General features: G+C 47.9%; 1 protein-coding gene across 1 annotated transcript in view; it reads right to left on the minus strand.

Moving 5' to 3' along the window:
* Positions 1-22,632, minus strand: part of LOC147718512 (UDP-N-acetylglucosamine transferase subunit ALG13-like) — a 466,422-nt gene that overhangs the window by 109,453 nt on the left and 334,337 nt on the right. Inside the window, exons 7-8 of the mRNA XM_086967203.1 lie at positions 20,758-20,938; positions 20,605-20,677 (exon numbers count right to left, since the gene is read on the minus strand). Of these exons, the coding sequence (XP_086823329.1) occupies positions 20,605-20,677; positions 20,758-20,938 (254 nt within the window). The remainder of the gene's footprint in view (positions 1-20,604; positions 20,678-20,757; positions 20,939-22,632) is intronic.

The raw sequence follows: 22,632 nt of genomic DNA on the forward strand, positions 1-22,632 counted from the left end.
AAGGCTAGAACTCTTTTATTCATGAAAACGATCATGGCTTTACAGAACTTTGTTAGGAAATTGGGCAGGAAGCCAATAAAAGAAATGTTAACTATTTACAAAGCTACATGCTTGTCTGTGGCTATGTATGGTTCAGGTCTGTGGGGATATGCAAATGTTGACCAAATCCAGCTGGTAGAGAACAAATTTCTGAGGGGAGTTCTAGCAGTTCCACAGTGTGCAGCCACGTTTAATTGTCACGCCGAACTCGGCCAACCCTACATAACGGACATCATTAGAATTCAACCCATCCTATTGTGGCACAGGGTATGGACCACTAACGAATGCGTTATGAACCGGGCCCTGCTACGTGACACCCTCAGTTTGGACCATGCAGACAGAATGGAATGGTTGAGCTATGTAAAGCACTTTTTGACCGAGATTGGACTACATTCATATTTCTCGGACCCGACCACAATGGACACTATTCCTAGGAAGTCACTAAAAACTATCTGCCTGGACCACTTGCTGGATAAGAGGAAGAGAGTGGAAATTTTAAAATCTACGGTACACTCGCACCTTCCTACCCTCTGTGAGACTAATACTGTACAGCCATATTTATCCCTGCCCATGACTAACTATGATCGTTTTCTTTTAACTCGTTTTAGATTTTGTATATTTTTTAGATTAGTGTCTTTTCCATGTATGAACTCGTGGAATCATAACTTGCCCACCTGCTTGTGTGATGGTACATCGCAACAATCTGATATTCATATCCTCTTCTTCTGCAAATTTTATACTGCTATACGTAGAAAAATTTTAGTCCCTTTTTTAAAAAACATGAATTTAACCAGATGCCGCCCAGCTTTTTTAGAAGTACAGAAAATGGACACGATTTTAACTGTCACTGTGATTTTAAACTATTTAAAAAGTGTTTTTAAATTCAGGAAACAAATTCAAACTGAAACATCATAGACTCCCTACCGATCTACCTCACTGTATCCTTAATCATGAGAAGTATTTATTTTTATTATTGTAACTACTGTATTTTGTTTTGTGTTTGTTGCTTTTATGGTTATCTGCTTTTAACCGAATAAAGTTTATTGATACTGATACAGTGTTGCACCGTGAATCTAGCAGAGGACGACCTCCGACGCCGAAAGGAATAATGTGGACCCCCGGGACTGCTGAGAGCGCGGAGATCTGCCAAAAAGAAGGTTGCGGCCTGCGAGCACGTTGCAGCCGGGACCTAGAGTTCCGGAGGTGGACTGAAGCAGAGGTGACTTACTTGGCAGTGTTGGTTGAGGGCGCGTAGGATTGGCCAAGACCCGCAGTACGGAAATAGATCCCTGCACCCGCAGCTGAGGGACACGAGCGACAGCGCATAAAAACCGCGAGGAGAGACCACTGGGGCCTGAGGAGCCCCCGCACGACTGGCTTTTTGCCGACTTGGCAGGTGCCAGAGGTCCCATGATAAGAGGGGCGCAAATGTCATCCACTGCTCCCGGAGGCGGCAACTTCCAAAGCTGGCCCCCCACGTCAGGGAGGACATCGTGACCTGTTAACAGAGGTGAGGCAGCCTGGCAGCCGAGACGTTACATGGGGGCTGCTCCCAGGCTCTGAGTGGACGAGAAAGGACTGAGATAGGAGAGACTGACCGGGCAAAGCAGAGCGGCCACCACTGCACGCCGTCAAACCGTAGTTGGCCAATGCACATGAGGTGGGGGACATAAGAAGGACCAACAGTGTGTGTAGTAATCGGATATAGCTGGGGCCCTTTGCATCAGCAGAACTGACTCGGAATGCCATGGATGTAAGCGACCGGCGTAAGATAATTACTACCAACGCAGGTGAAGACGTGCACCACTCTAGCTCAGACACCGAAGGGCTAACAATTCCAAGGGAGTGCATCCATAACAGTCCAACAGCAGGAGCCGGAGGAAATAGACAGTGAGGGACATCGACCCGACCACCAAATTACAGCGCCGGTGCAAACACGGAGAAGTACGTGGCGGAAAGCAGACCCGCTGCCCTCGGAGTGAATTCAACGCAAAGATGAGTGGTAGAGGGCCCAGAACACAACTGGCCCCCAGGGTAGACAAATATGCATACAATAAGGATTCTTCTGGAGTGCCGGCCAGCGCCCAACCTTCCGACACAGTCGGGGCGCGGAGGAGGTGACCCTCCAAGATGTAATGGCGGCCCTGTGGACAAAGCAGACCTCGATGGGCACAATCTCTACAGATGTCTCCCTGATGCGGGTAGACTTTGCCAAAATAACAGATCGACTGGTGGAGGTAGAAAAGTCAACGGCGGGGCTCTCGACTGATATGGCGACATTACAGCCGCAAGTGCAAAGACTTGAAGAGGACAACAAAATGATGAAGGCTAAACTGGACAACCAGGAAGGCCCCACCGGGCGAAGTAACGTACGCCTTGTAGGTGTGCCCGAAAAGGCAGGCGGGCCAGCCCTAGATCTTTTTGGGAAGACTTGATCCAGAACCAGCTGCAGCAACGGGGGCTCTCTAATTATTTTTCCGTGGAAAGAGCGCACCGTGTACCAGGAGGAAAACCACGTCCGGGAGCACCGCCGCGGCTGATATTGGTGCGAATTTTCAACTTGTGATCGCGATGCAATCCTGCAGCCCGCCCGCATCGCACCACCATTAAAGGTTGATAACTCGGAAGTCTCCTATCCTGATTACACAGCAGCCATTACACAACAAAGACGAAGTTTCACAGAGGTCAAGAAAGAGCTGCGTGTCAGAGAGCTTTAGTACTCTATGATTTTTCCGGTGAGGCTCCGAGTTGAATCCGACGGAAAGACACTGTTCTTCAAAAGTGAGGCACGTGGCTAGAAGGATGGAGGCCGGCCAGACAACCAAAGACATAGTGGGAACACACCCGAAGTGTGCCAAAGAGACCGGAGATTGACCCCAAAAATAAAAGGATGTAACTGCGAGCCTGCAACTATGTTCACTTACAGAACGATTGTAACACCAACAGAAACAAGCTAAAGACCTACCGTGGAGGCCCCATAATTTGGAGGTGGCCCATTGTTGAACACTACTGCGCAAAACGAGACATTGACCACGAAAGGGCTGAGTCGTGAACATTCGAATGCATGAACTTTGATCGGGGGTCGGAACCCCCGCAGGTAAAATCTAACTGATGAGGGGCAACACTGAACAAACAGTTTTGGATGGGGAGGCCTTATTCTGACCACGGCAGACTCACCCCCGAGAATGATGTTTTTGTTTGGGAACTTAAGCACTCTGCTGAGTCGGGGGGGCAGGATGTTCTAGATCCGCCGGGCAGTGGGGCAGGGTGGGGGGTACAGAAAATCAAGGGAATCGTTTGGGTATGTTTTGTTTTTCTATTTAACGTATTTCTCCTAAAGAAGTTCATAACAACTGTATATTGTGTTAGTACACACGTCATGCACCTTGGCACCATCACTTCTGGTAGCACTGTAACTGCATATCACACAAACTATCCCACAACATGATCCTCCAGGCGCTGATTCTCAGCAGCCACACTCATTAGGCCCCCCCATCCGCGATATCGTGGAATGTGAATGGACTGGGGCATAATATCAAAAGAGGGCTAGTTCTACAATATCTAAAACGGAAGGGCCCCACAGTAGCGTTACTTCAGGAGACACACCTGATGGGCACGGCATGGAAAGTGCTAGATCGCTGGGGATACAAAATGGTAGCCCATGCGGAGTTAACGTCTGGATCCAGGGGGGTGGGTATCCTGGTGCATAAATCTCCTCCTTAGTTATAAAAAGAACTTTGACAGATGACCAGGGCCGCTTCGCAGCATTATCATGTCAATGGGAGGGAAGAATGTACAACATGCTAACGGTATATGTCCCCCCCGGCGCTTCATCAAGCAGCCTTTCAGGACCTTGGGAAGTTCCTACTGGACCTTCCGGACGGAGAGCTGATTCTAGGCGGGGATTTTAGCGCAGTGATGGACGCTACTCAGGACAGAAGTCCGCCCAGGGAAACAAATGGGTCCAATCAGGCCCTGAGGGAATTCCTAGAGGCAATCAAGCTAACAGACATCTGGAGGATTAAACACCCTACCGAACGCCAGTACACCTTTCACTCTGGGGCACACAACAGCCTTTCCCGAAAAGACTGCATATTCACTCTAGCGATAACCCCGGAAAGGATAAATAGGTTAGAACACTTGCCAAGAGGTATCTCAGACCACTCACCAATACAATTCATATGAACCGCACAGATCTATGGCAGGAAAAGGATTTTTCCACTCTGCCCAGGTTATCTGAAGGTCCCTAAGATTGCAAAGGCCCTATCGAAATCCACCAAACAATACTTTGCTGAAAACACACAATCGGTAGAATCACCAGGCACCTTATGGGAAGCATACAAGCCAGTCATTAGGGGGCAGGCCATATCGGTCATTAGGGGGCAGGTCATATCGGTCATCACTAGACACAAACTAGAACATACGAAGAAGAATCTAGACACCCTGGAAGAAGTAGTGCAGAAGGCGGAGGTGGCACATGCAACAAATCCTCCTGAGAATACGACGCAAACCCTGATGTAACAACCCAAGAATTTAGGGCCTAAAAATACGAAACTGCAAAAAACAGACACTCTGAGACCCTACACAGATTGTATGAATTGGGTGATGAGACTGAAGAATCATTGCATGGTTGGAGAGGCGAGAGAAGGCGAATAGATGTATAGCCCAATTGACGTTAGAAGACTGATCCCCAACTAATAGTAAAGGAGCTGGCAAACTACTATGAAAAGGTCCATACACCTTGTGCAACCACTACAATGGAGGAAAATATAAATTTCCTCCAAGACATAAAAATGCCCACATTGCTACCGGAGGACATGCAAGAGCTGGAAACAGACTTTACGACCGAGGAATTGGGGGTGGCACTTACGGCACTTCACACCGGGAAAGCGATGGGGTCCAATGGTCTGCTAGTAGAACTATACAAAAAAGTGGCAGGGAAAATCACGCCCCATCTCCTCAATATGTATAATGAAAGCCTAGAACAGGGGGTGTTACCCAAAGACCAGAGACTGGCCACGATTGTAGCGATACACAAACCGGGTAAACCCGCGGCGATTAGCTCATCCTACCATCCAATATCCCTGATAAACGCCAAAGCCAAAATATTGGCTAAAGCACTGGCACTCCGTTTGCTGCCACACCTTAAAACACTGATTCACCCAGATCAATCTGGATTGATGCCGGGATGCAACACCTCCCTAATTTACAACGATTACATGGAGTTCTGGCTCGGATACAAATGATTCAAGAAGATCCGGCCATCCTCTTATTGGATGCCACAATGGCGTTTGACCTAGTGGTATGGCCGTTTCGGTTTGCAGAACTCCAAAAGATCGGGTTTGGCCCAGAGTTCTGTGAGTGGATAAAACTGTTGTACATGGCGCCCTTTGGGCAGGTGGTAGCATATGGGCGTATATCGCAAGAATTTAAACTGGGGAGGGGGACGAGACAGGGTTGTCCGCTGTCTCCATTTCTCTTCGCCCTTATACTGGAGGCACTTGCAGCATGGGTAAGGCAGGACCTATCGATCCGTGGGATGGACTGGGAAGACCGGATTTCACTTTATGTGGAAGACGTGTTAATCTACTTAAAGTCCCCGGCAAGATCTCTGGCTTTCTTGCTGGACATTTTTACGGCATATGGGACAGTATCGGGATACACTATCAATTGGACGAAATCGCTGCTTTATGTGCTACACGGTCCTGTTCCTGGGCGTAACAGATAGTGACCAGAGGATTTAAATATTTAGGCATATATGCTACCCCGCAAGAAACCATTTTATTAGAGGAAATCCTGATGTGGTCGCTGGGAAAATTCCGAGCAGTTGTCAGGCACTGGAGATCCCTTCCTTTGACGTGGTTAGGGAGGGCGGCGCTTCTCAAAATGCTGGCATTGCCTAGGTTCCTCTACGCCCTTCAGAATACCCCATTCCCAGTCCCCCCCCCCTTTTACTTTACCGCAATTGATGCTGAAGTATCCACACTACTGTGGGACGGGAAGCCTACCCGCATAGCACAGCGCAAACTAGTGCGCAGCTGGTACGATGGGGGAATTGCATTACCACATATTAAAATATACTATTGGGCCTCACAGCTGGTTGTGATCAACCAGTGGATACACGTTCCGCAGGATGATCCCGAGTTCAGACTAGACGGGCACCTCCTGCCTGCAGATCGTCTAATGAAAGCCCTCTACTCCAACAAGAGACGAAGCACGCTAACCGGGCCAACGGCACACACAATCAAAATATGGAAAATAGCAAAAAGTGCGCTGGACTGGGAGGGCGTACTGACACAAGCCACCCCACTTTAAGAAACCCGACGCTTGGGCACTTTGGCTAACACTAAGGGTTTTAGACAGTGGGACTTAATCGGTATCACAAAAATAGGGGATCTATGGGTGAGAGGACACGATCTTCCCTTTGCAACACTGCAGGAAAAATACGGGATGGCGGAGACAGAGCTTTATCATTCTATCCACATTAGACATGCGCGCCAAAGCACTATCCCCCCGGATACCCAACTAGCCGAGACCTCACTCTTAGAAGACAGACTCCTCACGGAATACATGGACAAGAAGGCAATCTCCCTGACGTACCGTAAACTAATTAACAACCAACCAGACCCCACGGGAACACTAAAAGAGAATGGCAGGCATAATTGATAGACATGGAGGAATCAGACTGGACGGATGCACTAGCCTCAGCCCGGGAGGCGGCGATACCATCTAGTCTTAAACTCATACAACTTAAAGCGTTACAATGTGTGTATTACCCACGCACCATATTACACAAACTTGGACATACCCCCGATCCACTCTGCCTCAGAGGTTGTGGGCACACTGGAACATTTTATCATATAATATGGGAATGCCCACATGTACAATCTTACTGGGAACAAGTGATGTCGGAGATCTCGGAGGTTCGGGGGGCAGAAGTCCCGTTAGATCCCAGATGCTGCCTCCTGAATGTGTGGCAACCGACTGATCTCAATCTGGCGCTACAAAACTGGGCCACACTAGGGACAATGATCGCCAAACGAAATATAGCCAAGAACTGGGGCTCCGGGGTACTACCTACACACCAACAATGGGAAAAGGACATGGATGTTGCAATGGTAGCGGAAAGGGCGGTATACACAAATAGGGGATGCCGGTCCAGAATGAGGGGAAAGTGGAACGAATTCCGGGAAAATATATGTGAGCCTCCACTAGCTGACTCAACCCCAAGTCCATGAAATGTGGGAAGGATGAAATAAGGGTCTGGTCACGGGGGGGTCGACAACGGGAAGGACGAATTGATTGTAATATTGCATGACGTGGGGAATGTTTTTAAGAAGTGATGCATTTGCCAAAGGTACTGTGTGGCATGATATGTACAACTAAACTTCAGATGGAGAGGTTTAATGTCTATTGTTCATATAGTATGCAAATGACAACGAAATGACAATAAAAAGTTTATTAAAAAAAAGGCGCGTCATTAGCAACTATAGTGTCATTGTTGAAAACTAAACAAATGTAATAACATGAGGTTCGAGAAGGCCTTCACCGCGGTCTGGGGTGTAAGGGCCTCCTGTACATGGAATATGACCTCGAGAAGCCTGATGTTCTAATGTTCTACTTGATGCCTCAAGTAGTCCACTAATGACTGACCTACTTGTCACTTTCCTATTCTGATGATCTGTTTCAGATAGACAGTTTTACTCCCTTCAACCGCTAAAAACAGATAACATCCTCACATCAAGGTGTTACCAAGCATAGCAATACCATCTATAACAGAGGTCTTCAAACTATTTTGGTCTTTGCCCCCCTTAATCAAAATTTTAGGAAGTTGGGCATTCCGCCAAACCTATAGGTCAAGGTTTTGGGGAGTGGAGAGGGATGATCACAGGGGTCAGGGATCGCGAGACCATTTAAGGGGTGATTTTTCGTAGCCTGTAATTCACACTAAATGTAGCATCAAACAAGAACACAAATGACCACAAACACTACTGCCCGTAATTGGGGTGCTGTGGGCCCCAATGCACTCTACCTGCTGCACTACTGATGTAGCCTTCTCCAACATGTCTGACCATCACTTCAATCTCAAAACAGGTCCAGCCTGTCTGGACGACAATCAGCTATTGCGTGCTTCCCCAGTTGTTTTGCACCAATGGCACCATCTGCCCCAATGCTAGCAAGGAAATGGAGCCCTCATGCCCAAATTCTATTGTAAAACATTCATAATTGTGATGCAGTAGGGCCCTTGACAAAAGTGTCACTGTACTTGCTTCATTAATATTAGCTGCTGCCTTGCAGCTGCCTCTGCCCTTTAACATGGGATCCCATCCCACGCTAACCCTCTCCCTCCCATCCCTCCTCACCCTCTCGTCTCTCTGATGCCCAAATCAAGGTGTCGCCTCTGTTTAATTTTGCCCCTACCTTGGGTCATTGCTCCAAGGCTCAAAGAAACACTGGCACAGGAAGTGTGCCCCAGACCTCTTAGGCAGCTGCAACATCAAAGATGCCTACAGCCCTGCAAAGCAGGCTGTCTACTCTGCCCACTCAGCTGGGCAATTACTTATAGGTCAGATGCCCAAAGCAGGCTTTCTGTAAAAAATAACCACACGAATAGCAAATTTAGCCCCCCTTCCATCCGCTGCTTGGGCCCTGTTCCTTGCAGAACAATGGTGTACGGGGCCCTAATGCTAGCAAGGAAAATGCATCCCATGGGCTAGCCGGCGTCGATGGCGGACGCGTAAGAGCGAAGCTCCTCGCAATCACCCAACAAAATCCTTAATTAATCCTAATTAGGACGTGGCCTTTGAGAGAAACTGCGGGGATCTCCGCCCCACACCTCGATACCGCCCTGGTGAGACTTTCAGAGAGGAACGCGCCCGGTATCCGGGTTTGGCGGACTCCTACCGCGAGCGCGTGACTGGGCCCGAAAACATCGTACTTTCCTACTTGGGGATCCGCACTGAGTCACCCGACGTGCGGCTGGGGAGGGACCCGGCTCTCGGAGCTCGCCGGAACCCAGGACTCGAACACCCCGCTCTCGCCCCCGGACACAGGAGAGGCCAACGGAGGGTCGACGCTGGAGCTGACTGCGGGGAAGATCCAGCGAGGTAGCGGCAGCCTCTCCGGGGCACCGGGAAGGACACGTGGCGGAGCGGCCATTCCGCACCAGTTGCACTTTGGTGCCGGAGGCCTCCACGGGTGGTTCCCAGGCGATACGGAGACCGAAAGCTGTGACAGAAACGAGAGAATGGCTGCAGGGATTACCTCCCAGCTCCGGGACGCAGTCTAGCCCCCGAACAATGCTATAACGCCACGAGGCGCGGACAACATCTTGGCCCACTCAGCTTGGGGACACGCGGGGCCTGCACCATCGGCGACTCGGGCGCTTGGGGAGAGTCGCCCCACTCTGCTGTCCACACGTGGCCCTATCTTGTCGATCGGCGGACTACGCGACCAGTGGAAGACAGCTGGGCAAGCAAGACCTGCGCAACTACGGCCCCCACATCAGCAGTCATGGGAAAGGGGGAGAGAACACAGACGAAGCTGTCCTTCGATCAGCAGCGGCAGAAAGAGCCGGAGCCGAGAGCGACACTCTCGACGCCTACCAGTGGAGAGCCGGGTACTTCTCTCTGCGCAGAGATTAAGGAGATGCTAACCACGATGGAAAAGGGCCTCCAAGAGGGTATGTCGGCCATTGGTACCAAAATCGACGCACTGTCCTATCGGATGGACCGCATGACCGAGAGAATGGACAAGCATGTGGAGAGGCTGGACATGGCGGAGCGCCGCCTAACTGAGGCCAAGGAGGCGCAAACCGAGTGGGACGGTGACCAAAAGCAATTCAGTAGATTACTGCAGGTCATCCAGGACAAGTCCAAGGACTTGGAGGCGCGCTCTCGGCGCTCCAACATCCGCATTACAGGGGTGGTGGAGACGACCCAAACAGGTAAAATGGAGCTGTTCGTCGAAAAACTCCTGGTGACACTTCTCGGAGAGAGCACCTTCTCGCCAATGTTCATCGTTGAACGGGCCCACCGCACTCTTGGTCCGCGCCCCCCCCCCCGGGCGCCAACCCCAGACCAATCATTGCGAAATTACTTAATTACAGGGACAGAGATGCGGCCCTAAAAACAGCCCGGAAGAAAGGGAAACTACAGTACGAGGGAATGGACATATCGCTGTACCCAGATTTCACGGCCAAAGTTCAGGAGGAAAGACGGCGCTTTGCCCCGCACAAACAGCAGCTACGAGAACTTGGCTTGGACTACGCCATGCTCTACCAGCGAAGCTCCGCATCAACAGGCAAGGACACTCACTTTTTCACTGACCCTAAAGAGCTACAAAAGTCCCTGAAGATGTGGGCTAGAGAACGGCGTGGGAGCCCGGGGTCACAGTCGACGGAGACAGGAGGCAACAACGACCTGGAGGAGCAGTATTGAACTGGAGAAGGAGCCTGCAAGCTGAGAAGGTGCACCAGTTAGACTATCCACATGGCTGACCCTCGGAGGAGCGGGAGACGCTCCTGTCGCTACATAGGACTCAGTCGGATGGACCCGGAACGCTATCCTGGGGTGAGATTTTTTCATGATGGGCTGAACAATTGAGAGGGTGCCCGAGTTTGACTTCTGTGATGCATGCGACAACCAGGAGAGAGACGCCTTTATGAAGTGGGAAACCAGCTGGGTGACACTCTTATGGGGCGGGGGGTGGCGGAGACCCCTGACATTTTGCTGATTAAGCGCTTTATGGACACTGTCAACACATATACGGAGGGTGATGGCGACGGGGCAATTCAATGACACTGCCCATTGGAGCCCGCAGGAGGAGGCCAGCAGCGGGACTTCTTAGGCTACCTCTGCCCTAACGCTGTCAGCAGATATGGTCCACAGTGGGCCTAAGTTGGGGATTTCATCGGGATTCCTTACGGCGGGGAGGGGGGGGGGGGGGGTAACAGGGGACTTGGTCAGACCAGGTTGGGGATGGTTGGCTGTGGGAGGGGGGGGGGGCATGGGAGTTCGGAAAAAGGGGGTTTGGGTAGGGGGGGGGGACTCAGATGTCCTCCGAACAATTACTTTGCTGGTGGGTGCTTTGCTGTTGCTACATGTTCTGGGTAACTGGGGTGCTACTGTGCTGCGAAGGTGCTGCATTGATGGGACACTTGTATCCAGGGAGGCTCAAATGGCGGTGGGACACACACCTCTCCACGATGTACGGGGGTTGGGATGTGTCGCCCCCTGCGCTGACGACTACCTAGCCACTGTGGAGGCACGGTGGGCGACACTTGGGGCACGCGATAGGACCCAATGCACTGATTATGGCTAATGCACGACCGAGGAACTCGACTGAAGATACTGAGTCCCTCAAAGTACTGACTTGGAACGTTAGGGGGCTTAACGATTACCGTAAACTGCGCAGGGTCCTGCACTATCTACAAAGACACCAAATAGACTTGGCCTTACTGCAGGAGACACATCTCCCCAACACTAGTAGGATGCTCTCCCACAAGGGGCTCCTGGGAAACACTACACACGCGGGCTTCACCACACATGCACGCGGTGTCCTCACATGGGTAAACCCAAGAGCCAGATTGCACCTAACATCACTATGCGCTGACCCGGAGGGAAGGTTCGTGTTGAGCAGATGTATGGGTAAGGGGCACGATTTTGTGGTCATGAATGTATATGGGCCCAACTACGACTCTCCTGACTTTTATGCTGCGGTGGCCGGACGTTGTGCGGAGTTGAATTCCACCAAGATGCTATGGGGGGGGGGGGGGGGGGGGGGGGGGGGGGGGGGGGAGATTTCAACTTGATTTTCGATACTGATTTGGATAGATCTGCGGGTCCGCCTAGACGTCCGGCTGCTGCGGCATTGCAAATGCAGGCAGAGATGATTCGCCTGGGGCTGGTGGACGTCTGGAGGGAGAGACACAGAGACAGGGGGGGTTACACTCACTACTCTGCATAGCACGATATCCATACCAGGATAGACTACTGGATGGCCACACACGCCCTTCTAGAGATGGTGCGAGGCTGTAAGGTGTTGCCCCGCACGCTGTCCGACCACTCCCCGCTACTGTTGACACTTAGTTCCCTCAAACTAAGAATCCCGCCATTCACGTGGTGATTCCCCCCGTACTCATTGCTGGACGAGGCATTCAGGGGCGACCTAGGTGAGGAAATAGACAATTACTTTGAAACGAATATAGGATCGGTAGACAGTTTTCGTACGGTGTGGGAGGTGTTCAAAGTCTTCATTCGGGGGGTGGCCATGACTAAACACTCCGGCGTTTTGAAAATCATTAGACAGCGACTGACACACTTAGAGGGGCAAATCGCCGAAATAGAGAGGCAACAAGTGGCGGGCATAATAACTGAGGGAGCCGGGAACCTGCAGGATCTTCTGAAGACATTTCATGATGAGGCAGACAGAGAGGTCCGTCACCTGGGCAAGTATGCAACAGCACGTGTGTACGGGGAGGGGGAGCGACCTGGCTCACTCCTAGCCAAGCTTATGAAAGGAGCCAGGAGACGACAAGTGGTCACGGAGTTACAATCGGGTGCGGGTGACATGCTCACGGAGGAGGGGGAGATTCTCTCTGAGTTCAGGAACTTTTACGCAGACTTGTACACCACCAAAATATCTGGGGTAGAAGACCAAATCGATCACTACCTAAGCTACATCAAAATGCCGTTCCTCGAGGACTGGCAGAGGGATTTCCTTAGATCCCCAATACAACAGGAGGAGATCTCGGACGCACTGGAAAGCATGAGGTCTGACAGTGCCCCCGGGGCGGACGGCTTGACCGTTAGTTTACACAAAGCATTTAAAGATAAGCTCCTACCACACCTCTCCTCACTATTCGATGATATCTGCGAGGAAGGCACCATGCCGCCCTCCATGAGAGAGGCCATCATCGTAACAATACTAAAACCGGGTAAGCCACACACTCAAGCAAGTTCCTACCGCCCGCTGTCCCTCCTGAATGTGGATGCCAAGCTGTACGCAAAGGTGTTGGCAGCCCGACTGGCGATGGTCGCCCCTGAACTGGTAGCCCCAGAACAAGCGGGCTTTATTCTGTCACGTAACCTCACATACAACATACGAACGGTGATGGGGGCCATCCAGCATACTCGGCAGGACTCCAAGGCCATTGCGGTATTTCTCTATATGGAGAAAGCGTTTGATTCTGTAGAGTGGCCGTTTCTGAGCAGGGTCCTTAAGAAACTGGGCCTGGGCGACCTCTTTCTACAACTTTTGGGGGCGCTTTATTACAGGCCCACGGCGCCGGTCAGCCTGGGCGACACTGTCTCGGAACCGTTTGAGATCAGCAGGGGCACGAGACAGGGTTTTCCACTCTCCCCACTACTCTACGCACTGGTGGCTGAACCCTTGGCCTGTGCAATCAGAGAGTACCACTCCTATGAGGCTATTAATTACCCTACTTACAAGACAGGGATATCCACTTACGCCGACGACACCTTACTTTATGTAAGGGATCCGGCTAATAACCTCTCCTCAGTCCTGAGGGAAGTGGTGCGCTTCGGAGCCCTCTCCGGGCTGCGAGTGAACTGGTCCGAATCAGTGGCGTTCCCTCTCACTCCTGTAACCGCCCCCTTTGAAATGGACTACCCGCTCCAATGGTCGACAGACCCAATACGCTACTTAGGAATCATGCTTCATACTGACCCTGATGTCATGATTAAAGAGAATTATGGCGTGGCTTATAGTAAGCTGTCCGATGATGTTGAGGTTTGGTGCAAGCTACCATTATCCCTTATGGGACGAATCGCCATAATGAAAATGGTGGTTCTCCCACGGTTCCTGTTCCTCTTCAATAAAATCCCAGTCGTTTTATCTAAGGCCTTCTTTGCCACGCTAACCAAACTCCTCATTCGCCTAGCCTGGGGTGGCAAGCAACCCAGAGTGAAATGGGAGTCTCTTAAGTTACCATATGAACAGGAGGGACTAGCAGCGCCAGATATGGAACGATATTATAGAGTCGCACAGGCAGCCCATCTCCACACCTGGATCCACGGTAGTCCGGACATTCCACACGTGATATTGGAAAGGCTGTTCGCAGACCCGGTCCCCCTTCCCGCGACCGTCTGTGGCCCAATGGATCGCAGAGAGGGGACGTTAGACTCTCTGCTTACTACCAATCATGCATGGCACTCCCTGCTGCAGAGACAAGACAAAGTGCTGTTGTATGCGCCGAACATGCCTATCCACTGGGCGCTATGGCTCCCCACATTGGCGGAAGCGGGGGTCAGCAAGGCTCTTCGTGAACTTGGTGCCCACAAAATGGGAGACCTATTTGAACAGGGGACAGTCAAGACGTGGGAGCAGCTAACTAGGGGAGGAGCACAACCTTCGCTGCTTCAGCGCTTCCAATTCCATAGAGTGCGGAGTGCATTCCAGGAACTACTGGGGCCTGACTTGGAGGAGCCACCGGAAGTCCCGGAACTGGCATATGTTATTGCTGCGGAGGCACCCCAAAAGCTTATAACAAAACTCTACAAAATAGGACATGAACATACCGCAGTACATTACACCAAAGTGCGTTTGGCCTGGCAGGTCGACCTCAACACGCAGATAGACGACAACATGTGGGCTCACTGCTGTGTGGCCACCAGAAAAATCTCTCTCAACGGTCGACATCGCCTGGTCCACTTCAAATATCTGCAACGTGTGGAGAGGCTACATAGGTATGGGCTTTGCGACACCCCAGAATGTGAGAGATGCCACGCTCCCGTGGCTGACTTTCTACATGTGGCCTGGGCGTGCCCGGGAGTGCAGCGCTTCTGGCATAGGGTGTTCGCCGAAATGAGTGCAATTGTGGAGCTAGAGCTGACCATGGACCCCGCCCTTGCCCTTCTGGGATACATGAAGGCAGTACCTGTGGCGGTGAGGAAACTGTTGGGCATGGGCATGCCCCCAGCAAAGAGAGTGGTAGCAATGTGTTGGATGAGGGGCCCGCTGCCTACGCTGATAGATGGTCCAACGACATGATGTATTGCAACACACAATCAGAACTATATGGCGAACTACTCCCTCCTAGGAGCAGGCCCAAGAACTTCTGGGCCCTGTACCAAACCTACTTAAATGCCCAAGACACTACTGAGGAACCCACAGCACGTGAGGGGGCTGGGATGCTCTAGGGTAACTGTGCGCTCTACAAAACCGATTTAATAATAATAACCGGAGCCACTCGAAGGGGACCTACAACTAGAATAGCATCGCTGCGGCGAGGACACGTCACTCCATGGACTCGAACTCGGATGGCGGCAGTAGGGATGCGCCCACCCGTCCCGAGGCTTCGGGGAGGGGCGGAGGGCGCAATACACACACTAGCACATATCATTATACACAAGGAGTACTTACGGGGGATTTGGGAGGGTGGAGTGGGTGTTCGGGGGAGGGCGGGGGGAGAAAAAGTTTAAAATGTATTGTTTTATACGACTATCCACAGAGCGGAGCTACGTCCGCCAGAAGAGGAACCTGTAGAATATATGCCTTGTATGCTTTTTTTACTCTTATTACTAGGCGTAGGATAGTTCAGATTACAGTGATGCCGGCCCGTGATGGGTTGTAGGCGGACAGCTCTGTATGTATTTTATTCTGTGACCAAAAATAAAAAATAAAAAAAAAAATGCATCCCATGTTCTTTTTCACAGAAAGACTGCCATAACGGAGAGCTAGTGCCCACTCACAGTGTGTGTGGAGGGGGAGGGCTCATGTGCTGCAAAACAGATAGAGAACTAAAGAAACATGCCTTCTCACCAAGGTACCCACTACCTGAAAGAAATGCAAATGTGAGGAACGGTTGGAGCCAGTGTAGGCTTCAATTAATAAAGACAAATACTTATTCATTCTGAGGGGAAATATATGTGTCCATTAAAAGGAGTGCGCCCTTTTAATGGGCATATACAAAATATTTACATTAGATATAGTCTGGATTCTTATCACTAAAATGTATATTTTTAAAGCACTTTTTATCTTAAACAATATTTTGCTGCAGTCTGTTTTATACAGTGTAATACAGTTTTAAAAACAATGACAGTTACAGTGCTTTCTGTCACAGACTGGGATCTTGTAACACTATAAACACGCCACTATTCCTCATTGCACCGATCAGGATTTAATTCTGTGACTCAGTCGTCACAAAGACATCTGCTGTGATCACATTAGCTAACTGAGGTTTCATAACGTAAAAGAGTAGATTTCCTTTTGGTTAGTATAACTTGCATTCATTTTTCAACTGAGGTGTGTGTGTCTTGCTTGATTAGAAATATAATTACATCTTCAAAAATAGAACATAAATTAGATATTGCATTTTTCAAAAATGTAACTTCGTCTCACAGATAGTAAGTCGTAGTTTCTATGGCAAACCAGACGGCTCTAACTGCATAATCTCAAAGCCCTTTTAGAATGGTCACTGTGGTGCAGCAATTGTGTGTAGGACAAGTGACCATGTCTGTCAGTGCCCCAACAAGTATGCTAGATGGCAAATGCCATCCATTTACCACTCTCCTGCCTGCAATCTCCCCACTTTTAAACTAAATCTGAAATATTGAACGCACTTTATCCTCACCAGCTCCAAAATACAAAAAACAGCAGTATGTCCTGTGAGGTTGTACTCGTGCAAAGTTTATTTTTCACAAAAAAGAAAAATCCTTGTTTGTTTAGCCTCCCACCAAGTCGTTCTTAAAGACTTGATTCAAAGTCCTTTGCAGTAACAGCTTCAAAAGCATACATGCATTTTAGTTTGGTAGCAACTGTTCACAATCCTCAAAGGTATACAATGGCTATAAAAAAGCATTTTCTCTGGGTAAAACCTGCTTTAATGTTAAGCAGTCCGTATTCGTGCATAGCAGTCTGTCTGTTTCTGCTAGTTATTGGTCAGATTGCAGCCACACACCTCCTGTGATGCATGGGCCATGTATAAGAAGCCATCTTCATCCTTATGATTCCGACAGGCATGGACGGTAAGGTCTTGTTAGTCACCATAAAGAAAACAGTCTTTCAATGACCACTGGTAGTTTGGATAGAAACTCACTATTTATATAACCCACCTCACCAAGTTGCTAAACACTTCCACAGTTTAAACAGGATTGGGTTTTAGTTTCATTTCAGACTTTCCATTCCCTGTTAGATTTATGTTGTTGCCTGCTGACCTCTACGCCTAATGGGCAGTTAATTGATGATTTGTCCTCAAGTGGTGTGCCTGTTTTTTTTTATATGCAGTTAATCCAAGGTGAACAGGAAACAATGTAATGCAATCTTTTTCTTCTCTTTAGCCTGCTCTTTGACCCCAACTTCACACTCGCTGGCCTCCCCAGTGCCACTTAGTAGTACAGTCGTTTCTCTTTTTTGTGGCGTTTAACTGCTGCATGTAAATGAAGACAGCCTTGAAGGGCGCCTTTCGCGCTTCCAGGCTATCTTCATTTACATTTAATTGCAGACCTATTCGCGCCCTCCTGGCAACACATCCACGCCCCCTCCCCCCCCCAGGGGTGCTAGCCCCACAGTTTGAAGACGGCTGATCTAGAAGATCAACACAAGACCAAGTGACCGGAAGTCAAATGGCTCACCATCCTCTGGAATGCAGTGGAGGCTCTTGTGCTTATTCTTCAAATAAGCTCGAGGTCATTTTCTAGTAGCTACTGGTAAAATCAGAAGTACTGAAGAACTTTGCTGTCCCAATATTATCAATGAGCTCTATCAGCTCATAAAAATGTGGTGGACCTCAATCTTCATCACAATACTGTGACAAGAGTCCACAAAAAAGTGCTAGTCCATTGAATCTTGCTTAAACACCAACATCAATGTCTGGTGCATAGATTTCAGGAGCTCTTAATCACTCCCATGTCCAGCATTTTGGCTACCTCTGCTGTGATCCATTCCTGAAATCACCCCAACTTCACTGATGAACTCCTGGATTAGGTTCAACATCATGCATGTTCTGCCCCTAACCGGCAACTATCCTGTGCCTGTGATTTCTAAACAAACAGGTAGAAAAAGCAGCAGAACGATACTTAAGCTCTGCATTTTGCAGATGCAACTTCATATGCTAAAGTTACTACCGCCACAGCGCCATACATTTTCCTTGCTTTCGGCTCATCAGAAAGCCACTTACAGTCCATCTCCAGCTGATCAGTGGCTTAAAGCAGCACTACTAACCCCTTCCTGCAGCATGTGGACTTCAGCTAATAACCGGGTCAATGGGCTTTCTCCGACACTGTCCCTGTACTGGTCTGCAGGCCTTTTGAGTCCATACAGCAACCTTACTAAGAGTACACCCAGTGATGGTAGTCAGTGGAAGAAGATGCAACCAGCCAAACGATCTGTCCCCTTCCAAACTCTTTCTAGTAAAACGAGTCCTAGACCTAGATGTGCTGTGAACTGAGAAAGAAAAACATGTACAGGCTCCTGCTCCTTTTTCCAAATAAGATGGCCACAGAACCAGAGAAAACTGCCAATAGAGTTTTTCACTCAGGTAGTCTCAACATCACAAGGTTACATTAGGAACCAATCTTGGGGTCAGTTCAGTGTATTCATTTCGCACCTCTACGAGCCGTGCAGAAAAGAACAGAGAATGCCACAAGAGAAACAAATAGAACACATAACACATTTGCATACCATAGACTCCTATCAATCACAGCATTCGCTCATCAGGAAGGAGAGCCAGTGGTGGGAAATCTGCAGTGAGTTTGTGCATCCATTGACAATTCAGTTTGACGGAAAGTAATTTTTTCTGGATAGGTTCCTGCAGATTCCTCACCTCATGTAGGAGTCATACAGCAGTACCTTCCTGAGAGATGGGATTGAGCAGTATTGGTTACAGAGCTCAGGCAAAGTGAGGCAGTAGTGCTTTGTAAAAGTCTATAATGATAGCCTAACCGATGACCAGCAAAATTCTGCAACTGTGGCACCCCTGGAAAAAGCATCTGATGTAGCTATGGGACTGTTAGAATGAGCATAAATGCCTTCTGTCGGTTCTCTTCGGCCCCGCAGAGCAAATCTTCATACAAAGGATGACCCGACTGCATTTGTCACGCTCTTGCCCTTTTCAGCTCAAGCAAAGCCACAAAGAGCTAGTCATCAACTCTGTCCCTCAAAAAATAGGACGAACCCGCTGCTATGATAGGGTTTATGGGGAAGGGAAATTGTTGTATACAAAAAACAAACCCTGGATAACCTTCAAATATATTACCGTCTATACATCAATAAAAATATATAGATGCGCACATGGCTAAGGAAGAATCTGCCTTGAATTAAATGCTTTATTTGTTCAATACATGAAAACAAATTAGCATATTAAGTAAAGAAATGCATCTAAATTCAACACAATCGCAACTGCTTTAATTTCAGGGGTTTTGAACAGCGCAGGCATTACCTTATGAAAAACAACTTTACTAAATCATTCATTCATACACATACTTACTCATTCTTCAACTCCGTCATACATTCACATACATAAAAAAAGTCTTGTCCATATTTAAAGGTTCTATACCCTACATTGATTTCGCTGTAACTTATACTTTCAGGTATTTCTGACAATTATTTTCATCAGTTCGGTAATAAATAGATTTTTCCTTTAGATAATTCCAACCATATGTTTTTCAACAATGCAATTGTGTCCATCCAGTCGTTATTTAGTTATTTTACTGTGGCTTTACACAATGCTAGCAACGTGTGTTTCGGCGTGAAGCGCATTCATTAGGACCGCCACATTCTTAGATCCCCCTTTACCTCCAGATGCCCTGCAGGGTCACAATACAAAGTCCTGCTGAGCGAAACAAATATGATACATTCATTGTGTAGAGCCAGAGTAAAATAACTAAACGACTGGATCGACAAAATCTACTACATATTAGTAATAAAATAATTAAAAATTACAATGGCGATATCAAATAATCAAGCATAAGCAGAGCTAAGAAGTCAAACTTTGGCAAGCTGCCAGGATGGTCACTTTTTTAATTACAAGCATTTTCCATAAAAGAAGAAAAAATGTGGAGGTCATATATCCTTGCATCATAGCAGTCAGGGGCACTTTTTAGTTTTAATGCCCATCATGGATTCTTGTTGGTCAAAGAAAAGGTACTATTTTGTTCGAATTACTGTAACCTGAAATCGGTTTAAATTAACAAGGATTACAAAAAAAAAAAAAATGTTTTTAAAAAAGTGACAAAATAATGCATTGGATTAGCAGGAAAGTCCACTTCTTAGGTAGATGTGCAAGTTATCAGGTAAAAAAAGTGTTACTCATGCAGTGAGAGACAACGGCTAATCCATTGCCCCATGCTGTATGCTGTGGTGAATGGAAGTAAAATGTGAATGATAGTTGGACAGACCAATGGATGAAAAGAGCTGACCCAAAGCCACAGCTATCTATGTATGTAAACATCCATGCATTATATAAACCATGGATAATTTTGATTTACTAGGTCTGGCAACAATGCTAAACAACTGCCACAAGCTGTTTGAATCGACTACCTGAAAGAGGCCAAGACACTAGTAACAGAAATAAAATAAAAAGTTAATAGATGCATAACAGCAAACCTTTCCTTCCGGATCTTGCTTGAATTTGTCATCCGAATGATTTGAGGATTCATTTAATTCCCAGTCTTCACTCCTAAACAAAGGTAAACTGATTGAGTATTTGCAAGGTGGCTCTTTATATTTAAGGTGTCGCAAAATTAAACTCTTGTGTACCTATAGTCAGAGGGTCCTTTCTGTCCTCTTCCTGGTAGGCACTCAAAGTTGGCATCTTCACTCCCAACGGAGGCGCTGTTCCGGTTTTTCTTGGTACCACTCCTGAACAACTCAACTGCAGACTTCAATTCTTCTTCCTCTACACCAAACACATCTTTGTACAGACATTCGTACAAAACAGCTTTGAAAACAATATAGAAATATTATTAAGGCAATGCACAAAAATACAGAATTTGTCACAATTTGTAGCATTAATTCAGGTGCTCGACGATGTGTCACTGAAAACCTCAATATGCAATGCAAGTCATACAATGACATTCTTAGTAATCAAATGGCTAAATGAATACAGTGAATAACAAGCATTTGCAATGCAATAGTCTTGCATTAGTTAAATCTAGAGCTATTGCTTTGCAAATCTAAAAGAAATGTGGATCCCGTCTGCCTTTTTTTTTTAGGTCTCGCTGAGTCAACGCATGCGCTGTCTGTGAGACATTTTCTAAGTGGGTTTCAAAAGTGCTACCAACGGCTTGGCCACCAGCTTGCGATTACATGCACAATGACCAGCAGAGGCGCCATATGGCTTTCCTCTCTCATCATGGGGCGCGCTCATCGCACACTATTCGCCAGCCTACTTTTACTTTTCCCATTGCACGTGCACGCACCACTTGCGTTCACGAGCACCACTGATCCAGTTTTTGCTCGTACGCACACACAACCCCCGCTTCTCCCCCTACCCCACCACATATCGCGTCTCGCGGCTGCGCGTGCGGCCAATGAGAGAAGCTCTATTGTCTCAGTTTCCTCCTGCTGACTTGAGCACATAGCGCCTCTGTTCCATTGTAACAGTGGCTAACACTTATTTCATTAGCATTTAATGTATATGTGGTATGTCAGCACCTGTGTTTTTAACTTGCCTCACAACCCCATGATTAAGGTGCAGTGCACCGAAACGCGTAGGGGACTAACATTGTCGGACTGTTTTAAAGGCTCCCTGCATTAAAGGTTCAGTGAAACTTTCTCCTTGTGGAGTGCATTCTCTAAGCGCGGAGGCTTTTTGGGATTATATATATATATATATATATATATATATATATATATATATATATATATACACACACACACACACACATATATATACATATATATACACACACATATATACATACACATATACACACACACAAATACAGAAGTCTAACATTTTTCAAAGTCATAATTAATTAGGTTAACAGAGTACAAAGTGAACGACTTCTGTTCCAGTCATAATACACTACTATAAATTAGCATCTCCCGGCCTGAAAACAGAAAGAACAAGTCAGCCCAATATATTCATTAATTGGTAGCATTAATTAAAGCAGAATTCTCCAAGTGCCGAGCCTAGTCCCGGAACAGTAGCTACATGTCTATTAATCAAAACAAGGCGTAAACAGTCTTAGAGAAGTATGAACAGATGTATATAGCACAAACTTAGCCGAAAAGGTAGGAGAGAGTTGTGCAGGGTCAAATACAAGCATACAGACCAAACGCGACAGGCAAGGTAGCGAAGTATAGAATTGGTACTTTTTTTTGTTGGTTTTTTAAAAAAGTTTGTCTTTGACTCTTTCCTAATTCGGAGAAGCTCTTAGAATTTGAGATCCAGGGAATCCAGATCCTAAGGAAAAGGCCTTTCTGCTTTGATTTTTGTATATACTTATTAGTTTTACGCCGGATGGTGTCATGGAGGATAGTGAGCCACCAGAGATTGGTAACTTGTCTGCAAGATAAGTGGGGGTGCAACTGGTAGGGTCAACTGGCACAGGTTGGAAACGGGAGGCAGCAGTTCCGGAGGGAGCATGTTAACCGGAGTACCCTGGAGCTGGTAAGCGACCACGTAAT

Source organism: Lissotriton vulgaris, chromosome 4_1 (assembly GCF_964263255.1).
Source record: "Lissotriton vulgaris chromosome 4_1, aLisVul1.2, whole genome shotgun sequence".
In the NCBI taxonomy this organism is placed as follows: domain Eukaryota; kingdom Metazoa; phylum Chordata; class Amphibia; order Caudata; family Salamandridae; genus Lissotriton; species Lissotriton vulgaris.